This window comes from Lissotriton helveticus, chromosome 1_1, assembly GCF_964261635.1.
Source record: "Lissotriton helveticus chromosome 1_1, aLisHel1.1, whole genome shotgun sequence".
Taxonomy (NCBI): Eukaryota; Metazoa; Chordata; class Amphibia; order Caudata; family Salamandridae; genus Lissotriton; species Lissotriton helveticus.
Window position 1 is genome coordinate 468,976,951 of NC_136057.1, and position 13,477 is coordinate 468,990,427.

Sequence of the window (13,477 nt, forward strand, 5' to 3'; positions counted from 1 at the left end):
CCGACCAATTAAGTACACTGAAGGCCTACTACAGTAATCTATATTCCTCCCACAGAGGTGCCCCATTGGACCTGCCGTCCTATTTTGAAGACACTGCCCTAGCCTGGCTGGGCGGCACTCAGCAGAAGTTTCTCAGTCTAGATCTTGAACTGGATGAGATAACTGATGCCATTATGCAAATGCACTCTGGACGGGCTCCGGGGTCTGATGGTTTACCCGTTGAATTCTACAAAGCGTATGCCCACATCTTGGCCCCAATTCTGAAGGAAGTCTTCTATTTTGCGTTGGCTGGAAGGATTTTGCTAATCAAAATGGTCATATTACCCAAATTATTATATCTTTTTATCAACATACTATATTATATATACTTTTTTCTTTAAGACGCTTAATTCCCTTCTCATGCAGCTCATGGAAACAGGCGAGACTTGCCCTGTTGACCATGATGTTACCATATTCCCAGTTGGGGGTATGACGTTCCCAATTTCTAGGTGTATTATTATTGCGCGCAAGCTCACTTTGCGATGTACTGGTTCCATACGCCATCTATTATGCCTCACATGGCAGTAGAGGATGGATACAGGGCCCCGACGCTTCCGGTGTGATTCCTCTTTTCCACGGTTGAGGGAGCGTGATCGGGACCCATCCACGGTGGACTGCACTGTACGAGCATGGCAATACATAGCAAAACGGTTGGGAACGCCTCTTCTGTACTCTAACGATGCGCGAAACGGTCATTACTTCCCTACTAAAACCAGGCCAAGGTCCTGGCAACCCGTCTCAACCTCCTGATGCAACGCCTGGCGCTCCCAGATCAAGCAGGCTTCATCCCCCGCAGAGCCACGTCGCATAATCTTCGCACTCTGGCCGCGGTCCTACAGGATATCGACCCTAATAGCTCTGCAGTCGCAGTTTTCCTGGATGCTACCAAAGCGTTTGACTCCCTGGAATGGGACTACCTGCTAGGTAGCTTGATGTACATAGGCATACCTGACGCCTTTGTCCAATGGATACAACTACTGTAAACGCGCCCGGTAGCCTCTGTACTCCTATATGGCGCCAAGTACCCTCCTTTTGCTGTCTCCAGAGGCACCCGACAGGGACGTCCCCTATCCTTTTTGCCTTGGCCATTGAGCCTCTGGACGCTAAATTACGCCAACACCATAATCATCGAGCGCTAATATACCCGGCCAGACAGCTGCTTATCTCTCTATATGCGGACAACATGACGCTGTATATACACAAGCCGCAAGATAATCTTAACCCTGTCCTCCGAGAGATAACTAAGTTTGGAGCTATATCGGGAGTGCAAATCAATTGGTCAAAATCAGCGATCTTCCCAATCACTGATAACACCCCTAAACACCAGCTAGACTTTCCCTTGGTTTGGGAAGACAGCGATGTAAAATATCTTGGTGTCCGCGTTACCAGATACCGAGACGCACTCATGCGACTCAACTACGGAACGGCAATAGACAAGGTTACGGACTTGGTTGCCAAATGGCTCTGCCTCCCACTATCAATGGCTGGAAGGATTTCGCTAATCAAAATGGTCATATTACCCAAATTACTATATCTTTTTATCAACATACCATATTTCCCGTGGGCTTTTTTCTTTAAGACGCTTAATTCCCTTCTCACGCAGCTCATTTGGGGTGGGAAACAGGCGAGACTTGCCCTGTCGACCATGATGTTACCATATTCCCGGGGGGGGGTACGACGTTCCCAATTTCGAGGTGTATTATTATTGCGCGCAAGCTCACTTTGCGATGTACTGGTTCCATCTGCCACCTTTTATGCCTCACCTGGCAGTAGAGGATGGATACATGGCCCCGACGCCTCCGGCGTGCTACCTCTTTACCACGGTAAAGGAGCGTGATCGGGACCCATCCACGGTGGACTGCACTGTACGAGCATGGCAATACATAGCAAAACGGTTGGGAACGCCTCTTCTGTACTCACCCAAGATACCACTGTTACGAAATCCACTCTTGCAGGTTACGTCTGAAGGGCTATGAAGGAAAATGCTGGAGACACTGCACTATGATACTTGGGGAGATCTGTACGTGGGTGGCCAATGCCGGTCCGCGGAGCAGTTTTTCGCCATGCGCGAGCCGACGTTTATGGAAACATTTATGTAAAAGCACTGACCCCCGACTTTCCAGGGGAACCTGACACGCTTGCACCATTGCATGCACTGTTACAAACAGATACTCCACAACATGTCATTTCCCTTCTCTATCGACACACACGTAGTATACCATTCCCCGGACCACTGCGCGCCAGACGCAAATGGGATACGGACCTCCACACTACTCTTACTGATGAACAATGGGAAACCTGTTGCGGGTAGATAGAGGCGGTCACAAGTAACAACAGACTACGCCTTATTCATTTTAAGTATATCCATCGCCTATATCACACCCCGGCCAAGCTTCACAAGAATCACCTCCGGGAATCTGACGCATGTGCACGTTGCAGTAGAGAGGGCGCAGGATTTCTCCACCTAGCATGGGAATGCCCCCAAGTTCAGATGTATTGGACGCAGATATTTCAAGGGTTATCTGAAATGGTGGGTGCCGAGCTTCCCCCCTGCCCACTCATGGCCCTCTTGGGTATTATCCCAGGTCCCAGAACGAAATACACCAAGTTCATAGCATTGGGACTGTTGCTGGCCAAGCGACAGGTTGCCTGCAGATGGGGTAGAGGTCGTTCCCCCAAGTTCAAAGACTGGATCCACACCCTGACCCTATGGCAGGATTATACACATTATTATGCGGACATGCTTCCTATTAAATCTCGTCCTAAGGACATCCGGGGGGCCTCTAACCTCCTACCTTCTGGCACGAGAACCGAATCAGGAGAAGGGAAATGAGGGACGAGGCACCGACCAATAGGCCTATGCAGGAACCGAGTTGGAGGGATGCATCGTGGCATTAACATACTCCTTGGTGCTGCTGGTGGGGAGAATTGTGTGTCTATGTGGGGCACGATGGGCGGAGGGCATTGATGGCAAAGGTGATCAGACGTGTTGTATTGTTTATAATGACTGCACTCGTTGAAGTTTTTTTCCCGCAGGCTGCTTTGTATAACTGGACTATAATCCTGCCAAAGGCAGACTACGCTATGTCAGAGTAAACTCATACTGTGTCACAACTCTGGACTACAATCGCTGCACAGTTGAAGTTTGTGTTGGTTTGGACCACGTCTTTATTAGGAAAGATCCTGTATTAGTATTCCGGATGGAATTTGTTATTGCTTTGCTGAATACTTTGAACTAAATCTACTGTAACCTTCTGCAAATACTGACATTAAAGGTTTTTGAGTTTCAAAAAAAAAAAAGAAACAACAGCTATCATGGAGAATGAAAGGGACTTTGTCACTGTGAGTTGTCTTCCGTCGAGAAGGACTGCTGCAACGCCGATGCAGTTCCAGAAGCTCGATTAGCACGCTTCACATGTTTGAGGAACTCTTCCACCTGCTATGGCTTGGTAAAAAATCGCTGCTTCCCTTGGTGGGTGACACTAAGTCTTGCAGGATATAGCAATGCATAATCGATTTGGCCAAGCCTCAATTTGTTCTTGACATCTATAAATTTGCACCTTTCCTCTTGAACAGTAGGGGTGAAGTCCGGGTAAATGGAGAACTTGTTGCCATCATCGGTGAGTTGTTGCTTGCTCCGTGCCACCCGCAATGCCACATCTCGATCCCTATAGTTCAAAAGTCTTGCGATTATAGGTCGTGGAGTACTGCCGTGCGGTGGCAATGGTCCCAGCGAGCGGTGAGCCCGTTCTACTATGAACTGATTGGATAAGGATTCCGCACCTATCGAGGACAATAATAGTTGTTCCACATATTCCTCCATCTTGCCCGTGTTGGTTGACTCGGGAATTCCCACTATGCGAATATTATTGCGCCTACTACGCGCTTCTAAGTCCTCCTTCTTGGCAGTGATCAGTTTTATGAGTTTATCCATCTGAGCAAGTTGTGTCATGGCTCTGGCTGTCGTGTCTTTGGTGTCTGATATGCGCCTCTCTGCTTCCATCAGTCGATCCTCGTGCCCTTCCAACTTATGAGCGATGGCATCCATCAGCGAGGACATTCTATCTACCTTATCCACAACGGTGGCAAATCCCTGGCGCACCTCTTGTAAGATAATCTGTACATCCGATGCCTGTGTCACCGCGCTCGCATGTGCCTCCTCTCTCCTGTCGCCATCTTGTTCCTCCTGCGAGCCTTTAGCAGTGCGTCTTGTCGCCTCAAAGTTCAAATTAGGCTGTCTTGTATCTGGCTTGCCCATGGTGCCTCTGGGACACACCCGTCCCCTCCCGGTCAATACCGTGTTACGGCACTTGTATCGTATTTTGTCTCGGCGCTCAGGATCTGGTGCGTACCGCAGCCAGAGGAGCAGTATCTCCGTGTATCACACCAATGCGGTTGAGGTTGAGGGGTACCGTCAGTCCACCAGCCAGATCTTGTGTCAGATACCAGGGCCCTTGTTTCCCAGCCAGCTCGCCTCACATAAATGGCAGAATCAGTTCCTCATGCACTCTTTAACAGAGCTCCAGCCCCTCAGTACTGTATCATCGCAGGACTCACCTGCCCGCTCTCAGGATGCCGGCGGCAGTGCTTGCGTATATGTGCTGGAAGGCCAATGCTGGGCTCCCTCGATATGCCCCTCCAGCGCGGGCCTCCGGCTCTGGGCAATGGCGCAGGTGGCGGGGCGGCCTCGCAGCTGAGTCCCACACAGAGGCGAGCGGTCTCCCAGCCCCCCACCTGCCGCCTCATAGCCCAGCACAGCCGATGTCTCTCACTCCAGGTCACGGGGTATTGGCTACTTCCCTCTCGCACCCACGCCAGCACTCAGAAGGGGCTCACCGGGGGGGTCCTGGACCTTCTGTGCATTTTGCCTCAAAACAGGTTCATGGTGTTGCCGCTTACAATGCCGGCAGCCCGCAATGTGTTTTTTTTAGCGGGCTCCTAAGCGCAGGATATCAGCGCGCTACCATGCGCAGAGACAGCTTGTCACTCCTGCACACTCGCAGCAGCAGCTGGTGTGGTATAGACAATGGCCGCCGCCGCCACTCGGTCACAGGCAGCTACAGCGCCAGCCTCCTCTCCCCCGCGCTCCGCTGCAAGTAGTAAAAGCGGGCACTTCCCTCTGTAGGCTGTAGGCAATCAGGGCTCCCGCACGCCTCTTTTTGCTGTGCGCTCGGTCGTTGTGCGATGCGTGCCCTCTCCTTACAGTGCAGCAAGTCTTTCCCTGGGGCCTGGATTCCTCGTGGCAGGCCGCGGGCTTGCGCAGGGCTTAGAGCCAGCACAGCGCTCCGCCGCGATCACCCCCTCACTCTCGGCGGATTCTTCTTTCGGGCACGACAGTTGCAACTCTGCCCCAAATCGCCTGAATTTTACACCGGAGCCCCAGGAAGCCCTCCGCATCCTCTCACTAAAAGGATTCCGTCATAGTTGAGCTGCAAACGAGGATAAATGCCGGATAAGTGCACCAGGCTGCAGGAGCCTCACTGGTGTGCGGCCATACTGCTTGTGCGCCACCTAGCGCCACCCAAACAAAAACAAAAGTTGCATCAAAGATTACCTAACTAACTGGTAAACTATCATTATGTTTGTTACCAAATGCCATAATAGTTGCTTAGCACATATTATCAGTTAAAGGTCAGTTCAAGCATCAAAATCCAAATAAAATTGATACCACTCTATTAACGTATGCAAGAAGTACACCTCTCCAAGTCTGAACTATGTGGTGAAATAAAAGCCATCAAAACAATAGGATCTAATTAACCGTCATACTCGATATTTTACATTAGACATTTATATTTTGTGTTTGTTTTTATCCGCAAGAAGATGGCTAAAATGCAATAAATGTTAAAAGTAAAACTGACTAACTCGAAAGCAACCCTTCATTCCTTTTTGCGAAAGATGTTCACATTAGTTCTCGTACAAACTGTTTTTTTTTTGTTTCTCTTATACGCAGGAGGTCAATCCCCGTGCAATGATAATTGTCAGGTAACTTTCGTGAACTTGAAGTGTGACTCTTCTATGAAAAAACGACGAGGTCGCAAATCACCTGCCAAGGAAGTGTCGCATATTACTGCAGAGTTTGAAGTGGAAATGAACAAGGGGGAAGTATCAGGTTCGTTCAACACTTTTTTCTGCTACTGCTCTCACAGTGTATGCAATAGCGTAAAGTAATTGATAAGTATTTAGTGGTATGCTGAAAACAATACTGAATTATTGATCAATTTAGACTGCAATATTTATATATAAAATAGTCCGCATGACACTTTAGATAGTTCAGCACAAACGAAAATGCATCCATCAGTGGCGCAATAAAGCTATACGGGGTCCCCAAAATGCCTATATTCTCTCAGTCTCTAAACACCCTGTAGAAGTACTTCACCATTGGCAGCTACAGCCACATGATGCAGGCGTTTTCGTGATACATTTAGCGTCAAAAAGAAAAAGAGAAAAAAGTTATACTTCTGGGATGAACATGCTCTACATAAATGTATACTAAAACCGAGTTGTATTAATACTTTTTATTTTAATATTCATATTCTTTTTATAAACAAAATTGAACTTTGGGGATGAGTGTATGTCCCCTCACTGACGCTTAAATAAGGTAGTAGGGTTTTTAAGGAATGTGCAAATGCAAATTAAATGTAGACACCAAAAGATGAAGATGAAGCAGGCCATTTATATTTTGGTAGGGAAAATTAGTCTTACCGTACATTCATGAAGCTCCCTTTTTACATGACTGGCAGCTTCCCTTTCAATGTAAAGGTTTATTCTGAATGCCTGGGTGTATACTTTGTAATTCTGGTAATTCCACATCCCAGAGTTACTAATAAGAGCATTACCAGTAACTCTGGTTCGCAGAGTTTATGGGTACTAAAAGTTGAGGCCTAGTCTGCCGGCCGTCTATCATAGGTGGAGGTCTATCCAACACAGATACCCCACCCTAAGTAAATAATGGCTGTCTGTTCTATTGTAGGGGTTATCTTGATGCTGACCCCTGTCAGGGCCTGCCATGCCAGGCAGGTGAAACCAGCATTGGCTGCTACTTACAAGGAAAAAACTCTCTTTAAGTGGAGGCCTTTAGTTTTTTTGGATTTGCTTTTTAGAAAGAAGTGAATGTCTATTCTAGTTACTGGCTGGGGTAGGCTCAGTCAACCGTTAATGACATACCCATTCTGTATTGAGTTGGAAAAGGTGGGATTAAAGAGAAGCCATTATTCATGACTGATCTGAAGCCGCCAAGCTCCTCCTCTTCAGCTATTCTCATTAACTTCAATAGGAATATGTAAATAGATGCTTAGAGGATAGGCACCTGAAATGAAGCTATGTGGGATGTGGTGACATGGCAATCTACCATGCGGGCATTTGATAGTAATATTAAAAAAAGTTACTGTTAAATGCCCGCATGGGATTTTGACAAATCTATTCCTCCTACAGTCTGGAGTCGACACAACAATTCACCGGTGTGCAGCAGAACAGACCCATCGCCTCCCTAAGGGCCCGGGAACTCATGCATCGCTGTGATTTCCGATACTTCCCTCCTTGGTGGCTGTTTTGCCTTGTGAATTTTGAAGCATCTGAAGGTCCTTTGTGTAAAATCACTGCATCCCTAGTTTTCTTGGGGCAGAATTGCTTAAACCATTAAAAACCATATTTTGATTTGGGTATGTTGGATTTTTGCCGTTTTGTCTTGTTTGGTTTAGATAAAGATACTTTATTTTTCTAAACTGGTGTGGTGTCCATATGTAGTGTTTTCACTGTGTTACTGTGTGTGTGTGTTATGCTTTACACGTTGCCTCTGAGATAGGCCTGACTGCTCGCTCCAAGCTACCAAGGGGGTTAGCAGGGGTTATCTTGGGTGTGTAATCCCCTTTATCCTGACTAGAAGGAAGGGTCCCTACTAAGGGTGTATACCACTGCCAACTGGAGACCCCAATTTCAGCAGTCTCACTGACCCCATCCCACTATGTGACGAGTGAGGTACTGCTGCCTTCCATCCTATAAGGGAAGGCTGGAGTCCCAACCCTCCTGGGACCTCTGAGGCTTCCCTCTGACGGAAGGGTCCCAACTTGGACAGGGTGTATACCATTTCCAACTAGAGACCCCCATTTCAGCAGTCTCAGTGATCCATCCCACTCTATGACGAGTGAGGTACTGCTGCTTTCCCTTCTATGAGGGAAGGCTGCAGTCCCAAGAGGGTTGGTACTGCTGACCTCCGAGACTTCCCCCTCTACAGTGAAGATACGTTCTTTTTTATATTTTGTGCATGTATGTATGAATGTATGTGCATTTGTTAGTGAATGTTGTGAATGTGCGTGTGGGAATGCATGGATGTGAGTGAGTGTGTATGTGTACGTGTGGCCCCCGTCCCATCCCTGGTAAAATCCCTGGTAGAGCAGTGGTGTAGCAAGGGTGTCATGTCATGGCCTAATGCAAACAAAGAAAATATATTAAAGACAGTCATAATTTGGATAGTGAGCCCTTCGCTCCTCTGAACACCAATGCACCCAGGGCAGCACTATGCTTACAGGTCTCTCAGTTCCTATCTGCATTCATCATCAACTTCATTACTTTCACTATCTTTCCTCCAGCAATGTTTCCACTCTCTCTTTTACACCATCCCTCTCCCTTATGTTTTTCTGCTTTTTTTCATCCCCCCTTCTGCTTCACCTCAAAGCTTAGCTCTGATCCTTTCCGATTGCCCTTTCCATTTCTGCCTATAATTACTCTATGTACAAAACTCCCCTCTCCCTTTCTGCATATCTTATTTCTACCTCATGCTTCCCATCCTTTTCCTTGCTTCTTTTGTCTCCTTCAAAAATAATTATATTCTCCTCTCCAGTCCTTTCTCATTTTTCCATTATCTTATTCCAATATATTTCCCTTTTCTTTTCTTTTTTATTTTCTGTCTTCTCACATCACCTTTGTTCTCTTAGACTCACAATTTATGCACTCCACTTCTCTCTGTGTACTAAAATTTCCCTTTTCCACTTCTCTTTCTTTTGTATCTCTTTCCTCCCTATCGCTTCTCATCTTTTTTTCCATTATTTCTGATCATTCTATGTTCTCTCCATTCTTCTCCCAGCCTTTCCCTTTCTTTCTATTCTCACTGTCAATCATATATTCTACTTTTTCTCTTCCACCCTGTCACTATCTTTCAATTATGCTTTTACAATCTCCTTTGACCTATTTCTCTCGCTGTCACAATGCACCTTGCCTCACACAATAATTTGTCCTTCTCCATATCATTGCAAGGAAGTATCATTTGGTTAAAATGCTTAACTCTTACTTCATACATATGTGTGTATTGATATCTAAATATACATGCATAGTTATTTACGTACACAGCGAGATGTAAGCATTTTAAGCAAACATGTATGTGTGTGTGTTTGTGTGTGCATAGATATATACATATACATTAGGAGGGGGCCCATTTCCTTACTGCTCTCATCCCACAATCACCCATGTGCAACCATCCCTTCATATCATTTACCACTAACTCTAAGCTCTAGCTATATTTTGTAGCCCTGTTGCTAGTTAAAGGGCTGTTTCAATTTGTTCTGGAACTTTCCTAGAGACGCACTCCAATGAGTCTTTTAAGCAGCATGAAAGTGTGAAGGGGAGAGAATCATTAAGACACAGTCAAAATAGAAACACCAGTTACTGATACATAATAATCAATGGACAATTGAAGAAGAATAATTAGGTTTATTACAAAGCCAAAAATAACTGAACATAAACACACCTCAACACGAGGGTATAGAAATACAAAGGAAACAGCATGATGCCAAACCTATGCACCCAATTCAGACGGTGCAACATGAACAGGACCATTAGCTCGAGAAGAAGAATACAGACAATCAAGAAGCAAGAGTCCAAATGTCTCTGCATCGAGGGTTGGTGAATGAAGAGCATTTAAATCTATCCCTACTCTTTTGCTAAGATGACATCCCTACGTTAATGAGTAAGCCATGTAATTGTAACTTCTTCTCTCCTCACCTAGCTGCTAAAACAATGACATTAATTTGCCTAAAGAAAGCTTCTCCACCTGCAATGCAAGTGTGAGAAACAACACCTTCCACAGGGCACATGAAATTCCAATCATTAATCCTAAAGCAAGAGTGGTCAGGGGTTTGCATTTCAGGTCTATAGCTTTGGCTAACATAAGACGTATCACTTAAGCATTACGAGTTACATAACAATTTTGTATTTCGACTAACATATTTACCTACTTATGGAAATTAGCATTTTCAAACACCTCTAGTACATGAGTAGTGTCAAACTTTACAACACGGTTTCTTCATGTTAGTGTTTTTCTGCTAGTTAAATTTGTTTCCTACGTTAACTCCTCATACTGCTTGTCAGTAAACTAAAATATGTCATGTAGATACACTAACGCAGTTCACAATTCTAACACTCACGTTTACACAAGACACAATTATATGTGGGTGCTCTCTACACATGATTATGATGCACCCCTACAATAACAGGGGAGAGGAGTTGGCCTAACGGCTAAGGCGCTCGACCGTGAATTTTGGGAACCGGGTTCGAGTCTCGGCAATGACGCTAAGCATCCTGTGATTCTGGGCAAATCACTTAATCTCCCTGTTAAATGTTAAATGTTGTATACTTGTAAAGCGCACAGCTGCCCCAGCAAAGGGGCGTCCCGGCGCTGTATACCGCTGGGGAACCCATCCTGGCTTTCCCTGTGAGATGGTCCCTCCTGGGCATCTCCAAGGTGAAGCCAGGCATCCCCGGCGCTGATGGGGCCGTTAGTAGAGATTAAGCAAGCTATTGCCCAGAGTTGCTGAGTGGGACCCATGGTTGGAGTAGGCACCGAGACGAGAATTATCAAGTCCGCTGACCATGGCCCAAGACCCTGCCGCGCCGGGAATCGAACCCTGGTCCCGGGCCGACCTCTGCTTCCGGGTCTGCCGCCTCTAACCAGTGAGCCACACCACTCCACCACTGCCTAACAAAAATGAATGTATCCTCATGTAAGGTAACTGGTGCTATGTAAAGCGCTCTGATACCCGGTACCGGGTCGAGTTCATGCTATATAAAACTCCGTAAAAAAAAAAACTGTCCCAAATCCCTTTCCAATCGTATCCCAAACTCCTTTGGCTGCCAAATCCTGTATTTCATGATGTATATTGATGATATTACTAATACATCCCCTCAGATCTTTACTATTATCAGAGATATAAGTACAACACTGTTGGACCTTCAGCATCTGACAGTCTCCACCCTCCTTTGCAAGTAGAAGATCTAGTGCAAGACATTTTCGCATCACCATTGCCCTTATCGAGACCATCTCCCCATCAATGAGTAGCAAAGATTTAGCTGTGTTAACAGACAATTAATCCACTATAGTAAATTGTCTTCAAATCTTGATATCATTAAGCACTACTCCCAAATTAGATATTAGTTTCCCCGAAGATGTCTCCCATAACCTCTACAGCACTCAATCCACGTTTCTCCCTGCTTTTCGACCTTCCTTCAGGATTCTCCAAATTATCCACATGGAAACACAACCGCCAAATAACTCGCCCCATACCATTTGCTCGGCAAACGTACATATGCATTCTTCCCACACACAAAATATGTTCCTGGTACCATGCAAACTGACTCTTGCAAAAACTTCTTCCAAGGGCCATTGACCAAAAATATATAATTGCATACACTCTGTCCTATAAATAGGGAATTATAACTCCTCTCAGCCTGTTAAATGCAAAGCTTTACTCGCTATTGCCAATCTTGAGCTATCGGATCAGAAATTCCTTTAGCCTTACTAGCCAACTGCTCCTTGGTCCAATCAGAATGCTTATCCTTGTTATCAACATTGTTAACTAATCCCCTACGTCTATCTTCTACCTGGTCTATACATTTCTTTCCTATATCTGTTAGTGTGCAAGTTAAATTATGTCTATGCGAGTAAGCAGTGTTTAATGTTACAATAGGGGCAAAGTAATTTTCCATCCTTCCTGCTCTCCTTTGGGCATCAAATGTATTCAAATCTTTATATAAAGTAAAGTAAAGTCCACATTTGTAAAGCGCACAATCACCCGTAAGGGTCTCTAGGCGCTGGGGGGCCGTCGGGAAGATTAAGCGAGCTATTGCCCAGAGTCACATGGTGCTGGGCTTACCTGCCGCCGGAGCCGAGGATCGAACCGTGGTCCCCAGATTCCAGCGTCAGTCGCCCTGGCCGCGGCGCCACACCTCTCCCATATACATGTATTTCTGAAAGTACCACGTCACAATTGGAGAAGTAGTACTCATAATGGCCTTTTCCATAGAACTTACCAAGGAGTAAACTATAACTAATGCCGTAAGTGAAGGGTAAGTGATGGTAAGTGATTCCCTCTTCAACTGATGTGGCTAATTGCAAGCACACATAAAAATCTCTATTTTCCATAGTGTCTGCATACTCCTAGAGCAACCCACCATACACATTTCATTTATAATCTCCCTTAGACAGGTCTATTGAAGGAAGTGACTAGTTCGCTCTATTAGGTCTTTCTCAGATCCTAATGTACCTTCTTTGAGACAGCAGTAGTATGTGTGGATGTCCCGTGTACCCCAACCTCATGCTCCTCACTTTCGGATGGACTTAAAACTGGCTTTATAATGACTACAGCTATTACTACAATCACCACAATAATGAGTGCACCTACAATACATTTGTTCCAGTGATTCGAATTTCCAGACTCCATTTTAGAATAGCTCGGATCACTGTTCAAGGAGAGAAATAACACACAGAGTCTATTTTCTCTTTCAATCGCCCCGTATGACAAAGTTCTTGAACAACTCTTAGGAAAGTTCTTTTCAGTGGCCCCTTCTTTACAGTATTTACACAGCTCAGAAGACCTCCCTAGCCCTCTTTCTTCTTCTAGATAGAATCCCTAAATGTATTCTTCTTCCACTCGTGCCTAGGTTATCTTCTTCAACAAATGATTTACAGTTCACAGTTCAATTCCCATCCCTTATCAGGTCAGTGCCAATATCCTCAATAACTCGTTGTAGCAGTTCAGCTCTCATTGCTGCAATTTCTTGAGACTGTGCCACTCTGAAACTTGAGAATTCCACGTCTTCCAAAATCAAAGTCTGTAAGCCACTTAGCCTTGGTGGGAAAGGAACAGTTAATGACAGGAGTGCATTTACTTCAAGCCCAGGAACTCTCAGCAATAACTCGACAACCAGCACCAGGATCTCGGACCTTGCTCTCCCCTGTATTTGCAACCAGATGAGTCCACTCGGGAGAGGTACACCTCCAACAAGGCACTCATTTCATTTCATAAGGCTTTATTCGGAACAAAAGGCAAGTCCATAAAAGCACAGCATAAAAAGACAACAATATAAAACAACAGTCAAAAGCAGGTGATACAGCAATTAAAAAGGTTAAAAAAGCTTACTTTTCCTTACATTAATTGATTTAAGGAGAAAG

At 45.5% G+C, this 13,477-nt stretch overlaps 1 protein-coding gene across 4 annotated transcripts in view; it reads left to right on the top strand.

The window, feature by feature from the left end:
- Window positions 1-13,477, top strand: part of SCUBE1 (signal peptide, CUB domain and EGF like domain containing 1) — a 2,199,864-nt gene that overhangs the window by 1,687,774 nt on the left and 498,613 nt on the right. For all 4 annotated transcript variants that reach the window (XM_078673869.1, XM_078673871.1, XM_078673868.1 and 1 more), the window contains one exon: window positions 5,990-6,148. In XM_078673869.1, coding sequence (XP_078529995.1) covers window positions 5,990-6,148 — 159 coding nt within the window. The remainder of the gene's footprint in view (window positions 1-5,989; window positions 6,149-13,477) is intronic.